This window comes from Cinclus cinclus, chromosome 3 (assembly GCF_963662255.1).
Source record: "Cinclus cinclus chromosome 3, bCinCin1.1, whole genome shotgun sequence".
NCBI lineage: Eukaryota > Metazoa > Chordata > Aves > Passeriformes > Cinclidae > Cinclus > Cinclus cinclus.
Genome location: NC_085048.1, coordinates 109,935,790 through 109,956,917, shown reverse-complemented (window position 1 = coordinate 109,956,917; position 21,128 = coordinate 109,935,790). Strand labels below are relative to the sequence as shown.

Genomic DNA, 21,128 nt, shown 5'->3' with positions numbered 1-21,128 from the left:
GGCTGAGCCCTGCCATGCCTGGAGGCACGAGCATCCCCCCACCCCTGCACCGCCTGGGGACTCATCTTGATTTCGTCGGGGTGCAGAGCGTGTCCTCTAGGAAGGGGCTGCAACCAAAGCCCATCAGCTTTGCCCTGCCAGTGGCCAGCTCGAGGACGGCGTTCTCCAGCTCTGCGCTGATCTCCAGAAGAACACGCCAGATGTGCCTTGGCTCGCAGGGACATCACGAGGCCATTGAGCTGCAGGGGGATGTTTCCCCTTTTCCACTCTGTGGCAACTTCACTGCACTGTGCCACAATTTCTCCAATAGGATGGGGAGCCCTGAGCCGCTCCCTCCACAAATCGCCGGGGACCTGAGGAAGCACCTCCTTGGCTGTGCTCTCTGCTCCATGCCAGGGCCACTGGGAAATGCTCTGGGCAATTCTTTGAGAGCCACGAGACACGAGCAGCTGCTGCTTGCGGGCATCCTGGATTCTACTGTGCAGAGGGATGGATCTCTGCTGTCTCCTGGGCCAGGTGGGGCTTCTGCACCCAAGAATGTTCTAAAAGGTCATCCAAGGATGGCCTGTCTGCAGGGTCCATGGATAAGCACCACCTGATCAGGTGCTGGCACTCTGCAGAGAGAAACCAGAAACTGCTGGTCAGCTCCTGTCCATGCTCTCCCAGATTTCACAGTGCCCACAGCACACTAAGAGTGCTCAGAGCTGTTCGCACAGCTTCCCATCCATCCTCTCTTCTGGAAGAGAGCAGCAGAGGTACACCTGCCACCTCGTCCAGCTCAGCCCAGGAGATGAACCTCCTCCCCAGCTGCAACAGCAGGACACTTATGTGCCACCTGCCCTCTCCCAAAGCCGTTCTTGCTCCCGTGCCTTGAAGGCCCATCCCCACCTTGAGACACCCGGGGCGGGAAGAAGAGCTGTCCCCGGACGATGTCCTCTCTGCTTTTGAAAGGAAGGTGCCTGCACACCAGCTGATAGAGCAGGATGCCCAGGGACCAGATGGTGGCTGGCTGGCCATGGTAGCGGCCAAAGAGGATCCACTCCGGTGGGTAGTACTCCCGCGTTCCTATGGCACACGGGCACAGCTCATCAGGCCAATGTTGATTGCTCCCTCCCAGCCACCTCCTGCCAAAATGCAACTTGGCTGCAGCCGGCTGAAGCAGCATTCCCCCTCCCTCCCTCCCTGTGTGTTCCACCTGGGGAAGCACAGGGGAGAAGCTCCACTGCCCGGCTGGGCCCCGGCTTTGGGCTCACCGGCCATCTGGGTGTAGAAGGTGTCCTGCAGGATTGTGCCGCAGCCGAAGTCGATGAGCTTCGCCTCGCCGGTGGCCAGGTCAACGAGCATGTTCTCGGCCTTGATGTCGCGGTGCAGGACGCCGCGGCTGGTGCAGTGCCGCACGGCCCCCAGCACCTGCCGGAACAGCGCCCGCGCCACGGGCTCTGGCAGGAACCCCCCCGCGTGCAGCAGGTGCCAGAGGTCCTGACAGCGCTCCGGACGCTCCATGACCAGCGCGAAGCCGTCGGGCAGCTCGAACCAGTCCAGGAGCCGCACGATGCCGCGGAAGCCGGGCCACGACGCCATCCAGAGCAGCACCAGCTCCAGGGGCACAAGGGCGCCGTCGTGCTGCGGGGGAGCCGCCATGCCGTCAGCGGCGCCGATGCTGCGCTCGCCTTCGCCACCCCCTGCCCGGCGCCGCCGCAGCTCCCATTGCCCATGGCCCGGGACGCTGCGCGGCCCCCGCTCGCTCCACGCTCGCTCCCATCGCAGCGTCCCGGCTCCCACCCGGCCGGGCCTGGCCTTACCCCGCCCGCCACGCCCCGCCGCCTGCTCCCGCTGGCCCCGCTCACTCACCAGCCGCGCCCACTCCAAGACGCGGTCCCGGGACACTCGCTTGATGGCCACCTGCAAGCCAAGGCGAGCGGAGGGCTCAGCTCGCCGCCCGCCGCTCGCCGCCCCCCTCCCCGCTCCGAGCCGGCCCCGTCTCTTACCGGGACGCCGTCGGCGAGCCGGGTCCCGGCGTAAACGCTGCCGAAGCCGCCGCTCCCCAGCAGCGGGCCCTCCCGGTACAGCTGCTCCAGGGGAGGCTTCTCCGCCCGTGCGGACGGCACCGCGCTCTCGGCATTCTGCCCGGGGCACCCGCCCGCCCCGGCCGCCGCTGCTTCCCGAGCCGCCCCGGGCTCCGGCGCCTCGGGGCCGGCGGCCGAACTGCCGGGCGGCGAGGCTCGCTCGGGGGAATGCGCCGGTGGCGGGGCGGGAGCCGGGCGGCTGCGGGCCAGCTGTGGGCGGAACCGCGGGAGGGGCCTCGGTCGGGGCCGGGCCAGCGCCAGGGCCCGCGCCAGGCGGAGCCAAGAGACGGTGCTACTCCACCACCGCCACCAGTGCAGCGAGGAGCTCGTCCACAGGCTCTTCAAAAGGTGCCACAGGCGGTACGGACTGAGCCCCGCGGAGGCGGCACCGCGGCGTGCCCGACAGGGGCGGGCAGGGGGCCGGCTCGCCCACGGCCGCCTTGCGGGGCGCGGCATGAGCCGGGCTGGGAGAGGCGCAACAAGGAGGGGACTGAACGGGATCACAGGGAGTCTGAGAGGGAGAAGGGCACGGAGGGCGAGCGGGAACTCGAGCGGAAAACCGATCGAGACAGGCGCTGCTGCTGCTGCTGCTGCTGCTGCTGCTGCTGCTGCTGCTGCTGCTGCTGCTGCTGCTGCTGCTGCTGCTGCGGAGCCGCCGGAGCGCGCGGCCGTTCTGCCGTTGCCTCCGCGAACCCAACGGAGGAGCCGCCGCGCGCCCCGTGGAACACAGGAAACAAAGTAAGAATAAATGAAGCTAATTCCTATTAGAGAAATAGCCAAATAAAGCAGTGGAGGAGTAAAGAAGACTGTTGGCTGGTGGCTTTCTTGTTTGAGTGAGATGAAGCATTTTGTGGGGAAGAATTGCCTCTTCTGACAATTTTGCCAGTGTGGGCTGGAGCGGAGCTTTTAAATTTCAAGTAGCAAAGAGAAATCGTGTCAGTATTGTCATCCCTTTTCATTCTCTGCTGAGACACTTGCAGGCTGCCCAAAGACATCGTCTGCAATATGGAACTTGGACCCAAATGGATTGTTAAGTGTGTCTGGATGTCACCAAATCTATGGGAATGACAAAAACTCTCCAGCAATATTTTTAGTGTTAGAGAATCTAGGAACAATGATATTCTGACCACGATGTTGTTCTGGCCGGGATGTGAAACAGAAATAATTTAATCCACACGTAGCCCTGGTGTGCACAGAAATTTTGTTTGTTTATTTCCTGTCAGTGTTAGTGGCAGAAGCATCCATTGCTCAGTTTGGGAAGGCTGACCCCTGACATGGACTCTCCTCAACTGTGTCTCTGCCTCTGACACTAGAGAACACTGAGTGCCTTGAGAGCTCGTGTTGCCTGTGGAATGCTCCAGCTGACAGCCACCAGAAGCTGTGGACGTTCTTTTGGTATCTGATGCAGAAAAGGAGTTCTCCATAATACCATGCTACTTAAACCCACATTGGGATGCGGCTGTGTAGTGGCTCACCATGGAGCAGATTGCCTGCTTTGTCACTGGCAGCCCTGCTGATCCTGCAAGGGACCCTAGTGTATCCCATGCCTGTTTTGCCTGCAAGCAAAGCTTGCCTTGCCTTAGTAGTGTGGAGTAAATAGAGAAGTAATAAAATGGACAATTAAACAAGTTACTTTGGAGGAGATCCTCATGCTTTCACACATCAGCCCTGCACCTCATGCTCCGTATCCTAGTTTGAATGGACAGGTGTGTGCTAGGGAAAAAGCAGGACCTTCCCTTGAAATGGAGAAAGTAAAATCCTTCCCACTGAGTCAGTATAATTTTGAAATCAAGAGGTTCTCAGGGAAAGATAGGGGGACAGGAAGAACAGTTCTCTACTAAATCTACAACAAGGCCAATCTAAACAACAATAACTATGAAATTAACAGGAACCCAGTCACAGTTCCTTTGGTTGTGTGCTCTTTTCCCCTCTGGTGGAGTTACCATCACCATTGGCAGTGAGCTCTGGCAGGTTCCCAGTGGACAGGGCAGGTGTGTGGATCCCTGCACAGCTGCAGGAGAGCTGGGGGTGATGGCAGCTGTGTCTCAGATGGGAAGGGTGGAGGAGAGACTCTGCTCACGAATCCTTGGAGCAGTGTTGGTCCCGGTGCTCCAACAGGATGCTTGGAGATAGCAAACTGAAGCAGGACAGCATCCTGGCAGGGTTGTGAGGTCCAACACCAGAAGAGGCAGCTCCTGGCACTGGGATGGCGCGGTGAGGTTTCCCAGCTGCCTTCCTCCTTCCAGAGCCAAAAAGGGGTGAGTACCAGTAACTGCCCCCCCACGCTCCTTTACCTGCTTCGAATCTCGTGGCCTTGGCCTCCTTCCCCACACTGGCCCCGCCCTCCCAGAGAAACTCACAAAATCAGGGAGGCTCTCCCTTCCCCATCTCAAGCTCTCAAGGACCTGGCCACCCTTAGCATGTCAGTGGGAAAAAATATAAAACTATAAAATATAAAAAACCAAAACATACCACCAAAAATATACACAGTAAAAAATATAACAACAAAATTATTAAGATACAATCAAAATATATTTATTGAAACCTACAGATAACTATCAGAACATATGTACATCTGGAACTATACAGGCTAATGCATAAATCCTTGTCTTCAAACGCTCTTTGGATAGGCAGCAGCTTCTTCCTGGGCTTGGAGAAAAGAGCTCTTCTGGACAGCAGGAAAGGACTTTGTGGGTAAATGCACAAAAGAATGTCCAGAGAAAACTTGGTGGAAACACAGGAGCCAGGCAGGTCTGCAAAATGGAGACACAAAATGTAACAGAGGCTGCAATGCAAACCTAAAGCATCTGAAGCTCCATATTTCATAGAACACATTTCTTGGAAATTCATAAATAGCTGCACAGGGAAACATTCTCCTACCATCACCCTCTGGAGGCAGGCCAGGGGCACACCCTGAGCCACTTCCACAGATCTCCCAGGGGAACTCCCTGGCCTCTGGGCTGCCCTGGGACAGCAGGGAGCCCAGAGCCCTGTGCTTCCCAGCAATGGCTCAGCTGCACATGCAGCCTCCTGCTCCTCTCCCTGCCCCACAGCTCAGCAGCCCTACAGCTCCACGGGGCACTGGCAGCAGCACAGCTCATGGCAGGGGGCACCTGCAGGGCACAACTGCTCCCTGGCAATGTGCACAGGCTCTCCAGGCTGGCACAAGACCCTTCCTCCCACCACAGAGCGGCCCAGCTCCCACCTTACCTCGGTGGGAGGCTTGAGCCATGCTAGTCCTTCACTTTGTCCTCAATCCAGAGTGTCTTCAGGCCCCTGAGCATGCCATGACTAGGAAGGGCAGTGGAGAGAGCAGTGGCAGATGCACACCCTTCCTGAGTATTTTGTCAATTTTGGCCCAGCTAAAAGGTCAGAAGCGCAGGTGTCCATCTCAGCACTTGGTCAACTTGCTGGAGAACATCAAGCCTTCACCAGCCCAGGATGTTGGAGAGGTTTTCCTGGACATGTGGGGGCTGGCTGGCAGCACGCTTCTTCAGCTTGGTGCCCATCACCTCGTAGAGGGCAGAGGCGAGCCTGGTGACCACCGTGCGCACATTGGCGCTGCGGACAGGCAGCGCCTTGTTCTCCAGGAAGGACCAGAGCACGGGCAGGGCGTAGCGCTGGACCACTTCAGGGCTCCTGGCATAAACCCCTTCCACAAGCACTGCCGGGACAGAGACACAAGCTTCTGAAACAACAACCTTAATGCAAACAAGGATCCACCTCGAGATTTGCTTCTTGGAAGCCTCTCTGCCTAAGAGCAGTGAAATAGCACACAGAGCCCCACGATCTAGAAATGGCCAAAGCAGCTGATCCTCCCCAAAATAGAACCACCAACACCTCAGGAGTACTGTCTCCAAACAAATACTTGCACCTGTGGCAGAACTTGTACCTTTACTGAATCATTTCACAATCTGTTTCAACATCAAGAATGACTAAAATGTCAACTTCCCTTTCATTTCCATTAGGAAGTTGTCTAAACCCACACTGAAGATTTGGAAATGCACCATGGAGATTCAATTGAAAGGTTTCTAAGAAAAAGGACAATTCCATCTTTGTGACCCTTGATGTCAAAGTGCCAGAATCCAATCTGGCTCTTCCCTTTGCTCAGTGGCACACAGCAAAGGGCACTATTAGACCACACTTCCAAACTCCAGCCCACCAGACATGGGTGCTGCTTGACAGCTGGATTAGAAACATCAGTGACTAGCTGCTGTCTTTGGCACAATGCTTTTGTGCCTTCCAACAAACAGCTGCTTCAAACCTCAGGGTGTCTTAGGTAATTACCCAGACCTCATTGCTGTGGCATTTGTGCATCTCCACATTTTAATGTCATTCCCCCTCCCAATGTTAATGGCATTTTTCTTGCAATGTGCACTGCAATAGTAGAATGTAGAGAGAAAAATGCAACACAGATGAATGAAATTTAACCACAACACGAGTGTCTTCTCCCTTTCTCTCTGAAGCCTACTCCCTGCTCAATTTCTGAACTGAACTTTGTCAAACACAGACAAAACATTGACAACCAACAGGCTCCTTGCATGGCAGATGTGGCTGAGACATCAAAACCTGAAATGCTCTGGACACCATTCATATTTTCTGATCAGGCAAAATATTATGCAGTAACCACTTCTTATTCTGTGGTGGAAGAGACTTCATTTTCTCTATGCTCGCAATCCACCAGCAATCATCAACATTTAAACACTTCCTGAAAGTGCCCAAAACCAATTCTGCCAAGCAGGAAAAGGGTTATGGCATCCATTTCAAAATGGGTGTTAATTTCAGTTAAAATCCAATTCAAGACACTGATCACAATGGAACTTGAGAAAACATTGTTTGTTCCCACTAAATCTCAGAGAGAACATCTGCTCTTCCTAAAAGAGTCCTAATTTATGTTTATTTCCATTATTTCAAGAAGAGATCAAAATATCTCCAAAACTAAATTCCCTCTTCCTAGACATCTACTTTATCCCAATGCCCTTTCAAGCGCTTTTGACATTCTCAATCACCGAACACTGAGCATTTGAGATTGCTGAAGAAGACACAACATCTATGAAACATTGCATTTAAAGATGCTGGCACACTTAGCAGTGCATTTAGACCCCGTTAAAGCAAGGCTGTAAATCATCTTGTCCACTATATAGAGAGATTATCACTTTTCCAATCCTGGGCTGTTGCTGACATAGCAAGCTCCTCTGAGGAATCAATTATCAGCTGCATTTGTAGCATTTTGGACAGCACTGACACAGGAAGACACTGTTTGCACACCCTGAAATACTCAGTCCAATGCCACTTTGACAGCACAGGCAGGGAGCCTCAGCACTCTGCTTCTGCCCCTCTGGCCCCAAAGGCTGCCTTGCACCAAATCCGTGCCCCTAATCTGGGTGCTGAGTTTTGACCTAAGCTGTGACCCCCAGGCACTGCAGGGTTCAGTCTCAAAACTTTTCAAGAGCAAGATGAGAATTCTGTGAGGACAAAAGAAACGGATTGCCTGAAACAGCACTTGCTACATTTTCCCTAAAGGACCAGAGATGACCCTGAGCTCCCAAGAGAAGAGCCAGGTCGGGTATTTTTAACCCCTCCCTTTCCTGGAGGTGGGCTCTGAGATGCCCCAGTGAGAGCTCAGCCCCAAGGCCGAGCGCCACCCCCGTGCCAGGTACTGCACACCTCTGCAGCAGCCAGGGAAAACCTGCCAAACACAGCTGCCATGGGCATTGGGCAGGAGGGACAAGCTCAGCACCTCCTGATTTGGAGCAGCTACTCTACTGTCTATTGCCAGGAATGCCCTGGAAATGCTCCCTGGGGAGACCTCTTGGCTTAGCAGAGGCCATACCTGTGATACGCTCTGTCACATCCAGCAGAGCTTGGCCACTCAGCTGACTCCATTGGTGGCTGAACTCTTTCATCAGTGCTACTTTATCTACAAGAGAAACACACGTTTCTGCTCACTCTTCTGAGGTCCTAGGAGAAAGGAGAGTGGGGAGGGGAAGGGCAGGGGCAGCCCCAATTTATAAAATCAAGTAATTTTCTGCTGATGTACTTCTTTCCTTCCAGCCTACTTGAGGGGGGTTCAAATTCCCAAAGAAAACCTCTCCGTTCACATTTGTCAATGCAAAGTTGTCTGCTGGACCGGGAGCTACGTTAAACATTTCAGATCAAGGACCTCAAGAGTTCAATCACACGTAAGCAGTGAAAAGGTTTTGAACTCCAGAGCAAACAGGAAGAAGCCCAGACTTGGGATACACAAAGGCACAGCGTCAGGCAGTTCAGGAGTTCGCAGAGCAGCTGAGGTGGAGAAAGTGGAAACTCCCCTTGAAGATCTGCCTCTTCAACACTCCATTTGTCAGGCATATTTCTCCCGAGCAGCATTTTCAGAGCTGACATAAATCTCTGTGACAAAGGAATTTAGAGCAGTCCTTGCCTGTGTAGGTATTTGCCACAGCCATCCTGCCCCATGAAAACAACATGTGGAACAAGACATCACTGACAGCTGGATTTCTATCTGCTTGTTTTAAGGAAATGCACTTGGTGAATCATAAGTGTCCCATTTGAAAAAGGAAGACAAATGGGAAAGGTGGAACGGAGGCAGCTACTGCCTATAATGTGGAGCCTTCCAGGGGGCTGCTCTGCAGGAGCCATGATGGGCCAGTGTCCCTTCATGGCAACAGCAAAGCTGTTCATTTGGGAAATCTAATGGGGTCCAAGCAATCTCCAAAATCCCCTTTGCCTCTGAATTGTAGCAAAGCTGTAGTCCAGGACCTCCTCTCCAGACAAGCAGCACAGAGCCAAGGGCTCCTGGCACTTGTGGGAAATGCTGATGCACAATCAAGCCTCTTAGGGGACTGGTGCCTAAGGACTGCACCCCCACAGCTTCTGGTGGATGTCAGCTGGAGTGTTCCACGGGCAACAAGAGCTCTCATGGCACTCAGTGTTCTCTTGTGTCAGAGAGGCAGAGACACAGTTGAGGAGAGTCCATGTCAGCCTTACCAAAATGAGAAACAGATTTTTCCAGCGCTTTCACAGCTGCAGCATGAACCCCGGTATCCTTTGAGTTCAGGCTCTTTAGTATTCCTTCCACTAAACGGACAATCACGGGGTTCAAGGCATCTTCCAGAATGGCTATCATTTCTGCCAGCACGTCCAGCGCCATCTGCTTCACTCTCTTGTGCGTGTCAGATATTCTCAGGACAAAATGATCAAAAATCTGTGAAGAGAACAAGCAGCAAGAAAGGTGGATTAAAATGTCCTTGTTTGGAGAGGGGATGTAGAAATGAGCATTCAATACCCGAGAAGGTTACACACCATCTTTACCAAGTGCAATAGAGACAAGGATGGAAACGAGTAGCCACAGTTCTTTGTGGCACAAACACAGTGTTTGTGCAAGACAGGATGGAGTTTACCAAAGTGTTCTTTTAGAAACATTTGGGTTATACCAACCCAGCCTGATACTTCTCTTCCCCATCCAAAGCCATTTTTTGTCAAGACAAGAATTGCCATGCTTTCAGTGGCTGGATTCCTTTCATTGAACCCAGCTGGGAGTAGGAGACAGCAAAGGTTAGAGCAGTGGAAAATTCTGTCATCATGTGATGAACAACATCAATAGGCACCTGCCAGACAAATACAGCTGGACTGAAAGAATTTGTCCTGCATGCTGGACCTGAATTAAATTTGTCTGGGTAAGAGGGACCAGCCTGTCCCAACAAGGCAGGATGTAGTGCCAAGACAGACTGAATTAACTTCATTGCTACAGGCTTGGGAGAGGAGCTGAAGGGAAGGAACAGTGAAGATACCCTACATACTTGGACAATGTTTGTGGTGATGAGCTTGGGGCTGTTTTTGCACAGGTCTAGGAGGAGTGCCACTCCTTCCATCCGTGTCTCAAACCCCTTGGCTTCCAGGAGATCATAAAGCTTCTGGAGCATCTCCATTTCATCCACAGCTGGAGGCAACGTGACCTGGACTTTTGGATGGTGTAGGAGGCGTCCATCCGAGGTCGACTTCACCCTGGAAAATAAAAGCAAATGATGGCTTGTTGGTGATAATACCTGCAGATAATTGTGAGCAAAACATCCAGAGGTGATTTACTCATGATGTGATTTCAAGCTAGAGAATCATGAGGCTCTGAAAAGAGCATGGACTTCATGACAATCATTATGGGAGAAAATCTGCAAAGTAACATTTTCGCCAGTTCTCACTCAGGAAAACCAAGGATGAGATGCATCTGATCTATCTTCAGGAGGCTTCCCAGGCACACAGGTTGCATTGCTTTGTGGAGAACGAGAGACACTAATTCCATGTTTAAATGCCTGCTCATATGGGAGGTGTGTGTCTTGCAAGAAGGAAACTCATCACTCTGCAGAAATGTCTCTACACCAGGCATGACAGTCTGAAAGAGGAGCTCAGATGCATCTGAGCAGATGACCAGGGGCATATCTGAAGGATCCAGAAAATCAGTAACAGAGATAAAAACAGATGCCAGACATCCCAGCACTATGCTCACATTAAGTTTGCATTCCTAGAGTCTAGATCTATAACTTAACAAACCCACTGGGAACAATTCTCTTGGATCAACTTGTCTCTCCCATGAGCATGGGAAGATCCTAGCTATGCTACTGAGGCATGTGGTCACTTTCCTGCCACTGCTGAGCATCACAGAGCTAAATAAATCTGTTCTGTTATCAGAGAACAGGTACAAGTAGCTCTGCCACTGGCATGAAGACACAGCAAGGACCAAATCCCTGTCTTAAGTGCAGATTGCAGCACAGGAGGAAATCAACCAAACATGCTGTCCATCCAGCAAACTATATGAAGGACAAGAATATCAAGACAAAAAGTCCCTATTGAGACACCTTTTGACCAAAGTTGCTCAGGAGTTGCCTTGCTACTTACTACTCAAACTTGGTTCTGTGTGAGGGTAAGAAAACCATGACTCAGCCAAGCCAATCCACTTAAATGGGAACTGCTTGTTTGGGGAATGGCATCTTGACCCTAGACTGGGATTTCTCCTCAAAACACCCATCTGAAAAAGACTCCACTCAGATGTAAAAAGCCCTGGTTGAATTTACTTGTCCCAAGTCGGGCAGCAGAGACATGGCCCTCTCCTATCCTCCACAACACAGCCCTTGCCACTGCCCTGACTTGTCTGTGCTGCAACCAATGAGTGTCTTTCTGTCGCCTCATTTCTGTGGAAACCCCTGCAGAGATGTTTGTTCAGTGTAACACAGAAGTAGACATTTTTATTAAAGAGCATTTGTAGGGAAAGGAAACAATCTCTGGCACAGGCCATCTCTGCCAGAACGATTTTCCTGAAGAAGAGAAATGTCAAGCTTGTTGTGTGCTTTGTCACATCTAACAAAAGTGCTCAGTACCGTTGACTAGAAGGAAATGTGGCCTGGGGCTTCTTTGAGATATTCCTCCTCATCTTCATGGGGCTCTTGACACATGGGCGTTCACCCTTCTGCTCTTCCATCCCCTACAAGGACACAGAGAAACCCCACCAACATTTCGAATATAGAATAGGAAACCGTCTGCTTAAAAACACAAGTTAGAACCAGGATCACTGCTACCAAGGCTTAGGGAAATATTTCCAAACCTACAGAAGGAAACAGACCAGAGATTCAGTGATGCCAACTCTTTGTTTGCAATAGCCCAAGGCAGGTTATGGGTGCTGCCATAGTGAGCAGCAGTTTAAACTCCCCAATTCATGAGTCTCGAGCATAAATGGGAATAATGGAAACTGCTAGGCACCAAGAGATCTTATAGGAAAAAGCAGAAAAATTAGGACTCTTTGGGGTGGGCCAATTTTGTTGGAAGGTGATTTGGTTCAACACTCGCTCTCCCTGTTTGTGCACAAAGGACACGCTCCCTTCTATAACGTAGATAAAAACAATGAAAGTCCCCCCCCAGACAAATGATTTTCCTCTGGATGCTGCTGGATTCACCAAGCTTCTTCCAGCTCCACAGGGCTTGACAGCAGAGCAGTATTCCCAAAAGACAGATGGTAATTGTAGCAATTAGGATTGACTGGGACATCTGCTGCAGTTTTGGAAATTCTCTTGGCACTACTGCTTCCAGTGTCTTTTGCAAAGACTGTTCTCCTCAGAAGCACTTTTCTCACTTCATTGCTTTACTGGGAGCAGAGCAGGGACAGCAGGGTGGGGAGTTATGCTTAAATGTAAACCCACTTTCTCCTCTTCCCCTTTCCTCTTTGTGACCAATAGTCAAAATATTCAAAGCCCCACTTTTCCCCTAAGAATATCAGTTCCTTTGTGGTCTGCAGATGAACAGGCTGGGGATTAACAGCTCATTCCCAGGAGCAAAATGATTGAGCAGAAGGGGAATGAGATAAAGACAGATTAGGTATGTTTGATGTCCTATTAGCTGTGGCTATACTTGCACAAAGGAGACATTTCTCCTGCCAAGCACTTACTTTCTTCTTAATTCTTCTCAGAATATCTTCCAGGTCACAGGCAGGAATGGATCGCTCCAAAAGCATTTTACATTTTGGATGATTTATCAACATCTTCACCATCTCCTGTCCATAATGCCTATGGAAGGAAGGAGGGAAGGAAGGAAGGAGGAAGGGAGGAAGGGAGAAAGGGAGGAAGGGAGGAAGGGAGGAAGGATTCCAGGAAGGAAGGATTCCAGGAAGGAAGGAAGGAAGGATTCCAGGAAGGATTCCAGGAAGGAAGGAAGGATTCCAGGAAGGAAGGATTCCAGGAAGGAAGGAAGGAAGGAAGGAAATCGAACAAACAAAGGAAACTTGTTAACAGAAGAGGCTGATACCTTCATGTCATCCTTTGCAATCCTTGCATGAGATGGCATTACCTACTCAGCAAAGTGAGAGAAAAATATCATTTCACTCTGAAACTGTGGGTGTGCTTCTGTGGGATCAAAGGATCCCAGGGAACAAGTGAAACACATCTGTTTTGTTGTCAGATCCCATTAGAAGTACCTTGCTGCCATTGCTCAATAATTTGCCTTCCATTAACTGGCAGAGAATCCAGCACAAAACACCTCAGGCCTCCTCTTGACTATTCTATATGTATGCAGAGCAGCAGCTAGTTGCTCCTGTATTTTTGGCAGCTATTAATTGAATCATCAAAGTAAGGGGATTTGGGTGGCTTGGGTTGATTTTGCCACTAGGAAAGCAGTTTTCCTCCAGAAGAAATTTAGAGGTCATTGAGCCACAGACAACAGCATTCTAGAAAGCTGCAGAAGAGGTTTAGACAGACTGAATACATTAGCCCTGAAATACTTCTAGAAAAGTTTTAAGTTAACGAGAAAGATCTGCTTTGGGTCTTTCAGTGATGAACATGAGGCAATATTTTGGCTCTGTGTTGTGCACCTAAGATCAAACAAAACTGTTTGACTGCCAAATCTGAGCTCTTTTGATCTCAGGAAAGAATCCTTCAAGTCACAGGAAGTTGGCAATGCTCCTTCTTGCTGGACAACCTCAGCTTACCCACTACAGTCATTTCCCCAGGTAATCCAGAGCAGTGGTCACAGCACCAAGGCTGACAGAGCTCGAGAAGTGTTTGGACAATGCTCTTGGGCACATGGAGTGACTCTTGGCATGTCCTGCACATGGCTGGCAGCTGGACTCCATGGCCCCAATGGATCCCATACAACTCCGGGTATTCCATGCCTCTGTGGCCCTTATCCACACCGTGAGGTAACTTAATATTGCCTTTCGTTACCACTCTTTTGTGGTTTTACCTTTCTAGACAGACACAAGACAGTTTTCCTGTGTGAGGAGGTGAAATGAAGATGGTTACCTTGTGTCCTTGTGGCAGTCCTGAGCAAGCGTCCCTGCCGCGTGCGCCAGCCTCTCAGCCCTGGGTGTGCCTGCGAGCTTCGTGACTCCAATTTTCTCCATCAAGGACAGCAGCAGTTGCGCCGCACACTTCCGCACCTGGGCGTGGCGGCTCCTGGCAAGAGGAGAGCAAACACTGGGGCACAGGGAGAAGGAGCAACAGCAGCACAGGCCTTGGCCAGAGCGTGCTCCCTGCCATTGCTGCGGGAAGGAGGCCTGGCTTCTCCCTGCAGCTTCAGACACCTGTAGAAGCTTCTGTCCTCAGAGAAACTCAAATTAGCATTGGACACAAGGACTGTCTGCAAGGAAGACGAAGGAATTCAGTCTCCCTGCACTACCTGATATTCAGTGTCTTTGCCACAATTTCCACTGAGAAAGATAAAAAAATAGATTACATATGAATTCTTTAGAAATGAAAGACCATTCATGCTAACCTATCAGAGGGCACCCATTACACAGAGCTGCAGCAGGACTGAGGCTCATTCCAGCCATTTATCCCCAAATCTGCAGAGCTTTGGAAAAATACAGATGCAGAGAAAACACACTGTGGGCCGTGAAGTTGCAGAATATGCAGCAATGCAGCCTGTTTCTTTTGTGAGGATTGGCAAGGGGTACATCTGAATGTTTTATCCTATTGCAAAGATGGGGAAAGTGTGGCAATCAATTTACCCAGATTGTCCAGTTCTAGAGAGTGTCTTTTGATAATTATCAGGCTCAGCACAAACACTTAAGGCAGCATTTGCATCAGCTATTCCATAGTAGTGGGCCTGTGAAGGTGTATGTGCAGTGATTCATCATCTCAAGGCTAACATGAAACACCAGTTTGATTAGAAAGTAGAGCTCTATGGCCAGGACAGTCATTCAGGACTCCTTTGGCAGGAGCTGCACCTGCTGTGCAGGCTGTGTCACAGCCAGCACATTCTCCCCTAGGTGCTCCATACCCCAGCAAGTACCCTCCTTATTTCTCCAGTTAATGGCATCATGAGGATGCATGTTTTTTCCCAGGGCCTCTGTGCTTACTGCAGTGAAACACCATAGAGCTCTCACAGATGAAAACTGCAATTGTCCCTCTTCCCACAGAAGCACAAGGCTCTATCCTTAGCCTTTGCAGGCACTTGCACTTCCCCAGCATTCACCACATCTAGGCAACTCTGACAGACTGGGAGGACTCCAGGAAGCAGAGGGAAGATGAGTCAGAAGAGGTTTAGGTTGCATATCAGGAAAAGCTTTTTCACCCACAGGGTGCCTGGGACACTGGAACAGGCTCCCCAGGGCAGTGGTCAACAGCACCAAGCCTGACAGAGTTCAAGCAGCATTTGGACAACAATCTCAGGCACATGGTGTGACTCTTGGGGGGCTCTGTGCAAGGCCAGGAACTGGATTTAATCATCCTCATGGCCTCCTCCAACTTCCCATATTCTACAGCTCTTTCATTCTGAGAACTCATAGACTGAGGGAGGGCAGAAATAGGGGAGAAGAGGAAAGAAATGAGGTGGATTGGAGAATCCAGTCACTGAGTTGACAGAAGATGCAGGATACAGGACCCTTCCCTCCCACCATTCCCATTCTTTCTCTCATCCCTTCCCCCACCTAGAAGTACTCTAGAAGGTGAAGAATATCACTGAAAGAAGAACCTACTTGACTCCACTGTCCAGGAGAGAAGTCATTGCTCGTGCAGGAGTCACATTCTCCACCATGATCCCCAGGGTGTGACTGGCTGCTTTCTCAACAAACTCTGGCGAATTACACATCATGTGCAGAAGGACCCGAGCCACCTCATCCACCTCAGAGTCCATGTCCTTCTTCAAGGTCACAAAGAGCTCTCCCAGAGTGACAATGGCCGAGTAGGACACCTTTGAGCGGAGGTTGGTCACCTGGGGAAGTCATGAGGGGAAACATAAGAATGACCTCGGAAAGAAAACCAGTTGCCTTAGACAGACGACTCAGGAAATGACAACACATCCCACTGTGTCCAGAGGAACATAAAAGCACAATAAGAGCAGAAGAGCACATGCACAGCATGACACTTCCACTGGCACCAATATCTGGCCTCAGACTTGCATGTAACAGGCCTAAAAATAAGAAATTTCATAAAGTATCTACTTAAGCCTTCTTTAATGTCAACTGCTTTCCCTTTAGGCTCTTTTCTTTGAAACACAAAGAACCAAATTAAAGTAAGGGCTGCTTTCAAACCATAAAGGCGTCAGTCATAAAGATAAAAGAGTCACGTGCTCCTGTTTAAAAAAGCAACACCAGCAGTTGAAGCACTCAGCCAGGAAACAGAAAACACACGCTCAGGTCTACAGACTAATTTGCAGTGTTGAATGACAGCTCGGGCAGAGACTAGGACTCTGAAAATAACATAATTAGAGTATCTTTTTCTGCATTTGCACATTTCATGATAATGGCAGCTCACTCAAAGATGAGTGTCAGATACCCGACCTACCAGTGAATACAACTACATCTACACACAGATCCCATAGAAAGCTGACAGACATTAGAAATACAAGATCTAAAAAGAGAAATGAAGGCAGTCTCTGAGCACACATGGAGATGAACAAGCACATAGCTACTCTACACACTGTGTATGAAGTACAGGGCACAATTCACAAGAGTGTTCTCACCTCACTGGTAACTGCCAAGCAAATGTCACGAAGCCTTGAAAGCAGGACTTCTGAATGGGACCCAGCCAGGAGTTTGATGCTGACCAGTCCCTTCTCCTTCATCTCCCTGAAAGGCAAGTACCAAAAAGATGGATTTTTCTCTCCACCCAAGAACTAGGCAGCACCCTCTGAAATTACCAGGCTGGCAGCTCAGTCAAACAATGGGAGGTGCTTTTCAAGGAGTACTTAATGAAATTGTGGAGCTCCTGCCCGCAGGATGTTGTTGCTGTCAAAAGCATACACAAATCCAAGAGACAAATAGAGGGGTTTCAGTGTCTTCATTTGTGGCTCTTTTACAAGACAGCCTTTCTGAAATGTCTGGCCCATGGAGTCCCTATGACACAGTTTCCTAGAAGCTGTGAGACTGGGTCATGCTCCTGTTTCTTGTCACCTCCCTATACCTGTCCCTAAGACACAATCCCCTTGGGCAGTTATTGGGGCATTTTCCTTCTTTTTCATCCCCAGCAGGCAGTTCAGCAATAAAAGTCTGCACTGGCACTCTGGAGCTCAGTTTCCATGCTACAATCCAGGCTTGTTTCTCACTCACTCCACTCCACCTCCACATTCCCCAGAAAAGGAGCAGCAGGGTGTCCCATAAGATTCCACGCCTGGGAAAGAACAGTTGAAACTCTGCCTTTTCCCAGAATCCCCTACCAAAAACAATGCCCACTACAGCAACATGTTATTTAAAAGGTGTAAACAACTCTGCCTCTCAGCACTTGCTCTAGGCAGCCCTGAGCTACAGGAAGGTGTGTGAGGCATCAGGGCTGCAGCACAGGGCTGGTGACCGATCCCATGGGCACCCCTGAGAGTCACCAGGACTCCCCACACCTGCAGAAGCTCTCTTGTACCTCAAAGGGCACCAAACAAAAAGGGGGAAGAGAAAGCAGAAGAGAATTGCAAAGCAAATGTGACTGCACAAAGAGATGCATGTGGCAGATTTTTCATGCTTATCCCAGTGTGAATGGAGTCTGTACCCCTGTGTGAATGAAGCATCCAACAGTGAGTTTATGCTAACCCCGATACCACAACCAATATCACCAAAAACTTAACCAGCATCACCTAACATTCGTAGGGTTATCACCTCTGGGCCTCCTTCTCTCTGTGTCTAATTGTGGGACACATGTTGAGTATTGGCAAAACACCTCCAGCCCATATGAAGCAGTGAGAAGAAAAAAGTTGAATTCAAAAAGTGCAAGATTCCCAGAGGGTTTCATTGCTTTCTCCTTCCCTTCTGCCATGAGCCTTTCAGGAGTAAAGACAGGCTGGGGATTTGAAAGCACAAATCAGTCCATTTCTCAGAAAGAGCGACTCCCTGGAGCTGCTTCTGGGACTCACATGCAGGAGGTCACAGGGAGACCCTGTCACCTGCCATTGCTGTCAGCACTGGGAGCAGAGAGAAATCTTACTCAGTCCCACTGGGCCAGTGCCCCAAGGCACCCAAATCTCTACACTCAAAACTGCTGCCATCCTGCTGCTGCCTTCAGCCAGCAAATCATCTCATCCCACAGCTTCCTCTCTTCCCTCAAGACTTCCTTTGCAGCTCCATGGAGCAGCAGGCAAAGCGAGGGAGCAGCACAGAGCGGCAGCAGCTGGAGCACAGCTGCAGACCGAGGCCAAGCAAAGGCTGCTCTCAAATCTTGATCCTCTCACTGCTCTGGAGTGGTTTCAGCAGAGTCCTTTGCCCTCTGGGCTGTCGGGGCTCAGAGGCACTGGCAAGATCCACTTGTAAGCTTCCTTAACGCTAAGAGGGAGACAGAGTGACCGGGGCCTTTCTTACCAGTCATCGCTGCCCAGCCAGGAGAGTGCCTGGAGCAAGGACTGCTGTGGGTCAGCAGAGGCTGTGTCCTTGTGCCCACGCTCACGGAGCAGCTCCTGTCGGCGCTCGGCACCAGTGGCCGTCTGCGAGGTCACTGTGAGGAGAGGGTCAGCCCTGAGCGCTGCAGCCCCGGGCAAGGCACCCCGCCATGGAGCGGCCTGCAGCCCCAGCTCCCAGCCAGGCTTCCATGTGCTGCAAACTGGCACTGCCTCACACACCTCCCTGCTGTCTGCCTCCTTGGGCTCCTTGCTTTCTCCCAGCCCCCCCAGCTGGGCACAGCTCCAGGCTAAACCTGACCATTGCCCACACAGTGCCAGCTCCCAAGTGCCACAGGTAGCACAGCCAGTGGCAGGTTCCTGAGGCCGCAGAGCTCCCACTCCCTGCCAGACAGGGACGACCAGTGGGAATGGCTACACCTAGAGGGAACCCCCCAGGGGCCTCTCTTGTCCCAGTGCCCTCATTTCCCCCAGCCCTGAGGACTGAGGCACTCTGCAACTCCCTGAGGAAACTCCTGCAGCTGCCTTGCCACAGCACCAAGCCAAGCCGGAACAACCCAGGCTCAATTCTGGTCAGTTCTCAACGTGGAAGTAGCATCAGTAGAAAAGAGCATTCCAATTATTATTCCTTGCTCCTTTCTTCTTATGTCACTCTAGCTGGGATGATAGCACAGGCAGGCTACCCCCAAAGGAAAGACAAGAGCCACTAGGGACTATCTGCTGTGTAGTTCCTGCAGGCAGCAAACAGCCTGCAGGAGGCAGTTTGTGCTCCTTCTGCAAGGAAATAACTATATGGGAAAAAGCTGCCATGGAGCAGACTTACCTGAGGAGTTGCATGGGACACTGCCTTCCTCTTGGATGATGGGCATAGTGGGCAGTAAGGGCATCTTGTCCTGTTTCCTCAAGACCTTCTTCTTCAAGGCATTACCAGGATGGATTTTCTGCTCACTGGAAGCTGTGCCATTGAGAGGTGCTTGGCTGAGGCCTGTAGGGACTAAGGAGGAGCTTGTAAGTGGAGGGTGCTGGACAGGGTCACTATGGAAAGGACCAGAAAATTTGAGGGAGCTAGGTAACACATCTTTGTTATCCCAAAGAACTTCAAGTAGAACACTGGCACACTAACATGGGACTAGCATCACAGAAAAACAAAATCCTAGAACAGTTTGTGTGGGAAGACCCCTTTAACCACCATCTAGTCCAACCCCTGGCAGCAGGGATATTATCATCAAGATATTGTTCCTCAGAGGCCCATGTAAATTGGCCTTGAATGCCTGCAAGGATTGATGAATAACAGCTTTTCTGGGCATACACTTCCAGAGTTTCATTGCCTTCAGTTTAAAAAAAAATAGTCCCTAATTTCTAATCTAAATCTACCTTCTAGTTTAAAACCAAACTGCAGTGATGCTCTCCCTAAGAAACAAGGAGAAGCCAGTATTGCTATGCTTTCATTTTCCGGTTTCAGAGGCAGGCTGGGCAAGTTCCCAAAAGAAAGTGCAGATAAGCTTGGGTGGTGCCCTGGGGCTGAGTGCTGCCCCCGAAGGTCCCTGCTGCCGCCCTCGGGGCAGCGCACACAGCGCTGCAGCCAGAGCCCCTCAGCCGGGATTCACTGGGGAATGCTGCTTGCTCCTGGGGCTACAACAGAAGCACTGCCTCAGGGCTTCAGCACAGCTCTACAGTGCCAGCTCCTTGGAGGGGAGTGGCTCGAGAAGGATCTCTGGTCTTTTCATCAGTAGGAGCTGAATTTGGTTTCTTCCATGTTGCACCTTGGTTAAAAAGCATACTTCTGCATTCACATTGCCTGGAAGCTGCTCTCCAGGACAGAGTCTGAAGCCCCAGGTGACGTTGCAAGACTGTAGTTTCTACTCTGAAAAAGTTTAGAGGTGAAGGTGGGAAGCTGATACTCTGTTACTCACTCAGTGAAGCCATGAGCGAGACAATTAATGTCTCTGTATTTGTCACTGGGTAATGGAAATCAATCCCATGCAAGCTTCCACTCAGATGCAAGTGCAACAGCCTCCCAGTCTGATTGCAACACTGTGCAGAGGGTAAGGAAGAGCTCAAAAAGGACCAGCAGTGTAGGCACCACTTACTTGCTGCAGCTGCATCCCTGGGCTCAACTCTCTGTGGAGGCACCTGCCAGGATGTTTTCTTTGCTCTCCTTTTCTTCATCTCTTTCTCAAAAAGCTCCACATCCTTTGGTTCTAAGTTCTTCTCAGCCAACATGCACAATGCAGCACGGATCTAGTTGCAATGGAAATACATCACAGACTGCAAGCAGAGACACACACAAACCAGGCACAACCTCTCATCGAGAGCGGAGTCCACACAGTGCTACAGACATTAATCCAGCTCCATATCCATTCCAATAGTTTCAGGAGAATGTCTCCCATCCTCACCTTGGTAATTACACACAGTGAGGTGGAACACTTTAGTTCCACAGCTTTACTCTGCTCCAACTGCAACCTGTGACAGGAAGCCCTGCTTGAAGCATGAAAGTCATAGGAATGCTCCAAGACAAAGGAAGAGCTCCCATGAGCAATGAGCAGGCAGTTCAGTTCCTACAGGCCATGGCAGGAGAATAAAAGCCATGTGCAATATGCAGCAAGGAGGTGTAATTGGCTGATGCTTAACACTCATGGCCAGGAAGTGCAGCTGTTTGTCACTTCCTGGCTTCTGAAGGACTCAGCTCTGGAAGACTCTCAACGACTTGGTCTCTGAGACCAGGAGACCAAAAGGAGGAGGGAGTCATGTGAAAACAATTTGGAGGAA

General features: G+C 50.6%; 1 protein-coding gene across 1 annotated transcript in view; it reads right to left on the bottom strand.

Moving 5' to 3' along the window:
• Positions 1–534: 534 nt before the first annotated feature.
• LOC134042001 (serine/threonine-protein kinase pim-1-like) overlaps positions 535–21,128 on the bottom strand; it is a gene marked incomplete at its 3' end in the record, with an annotated part of 132,891 nt that continues 112,297 nt past the window's right edge. The window contains exons 3-7 of the mRNA XM_062489073.1: positions 1,989–2,093; positions 1,852–1,902; positions 1,254–1,623; positions 889–1,065; positions 535–614 (exon numbers count right to left, since the gene is read on the bottom strand). Coding sequence (XP_062345057.1) covers positions 535–614; positions 889–1,065; positions 1,254–1,623; positions 1,852–1,902; positions 1,989–2,093 — 783 coding nt within the window. The remainder of the gene's footprint in view (positions 615–888; positions 1,066–1,253; positions 1,624–1,851; positions 1,903–1,988; positions 2,094–21,128) is intronic.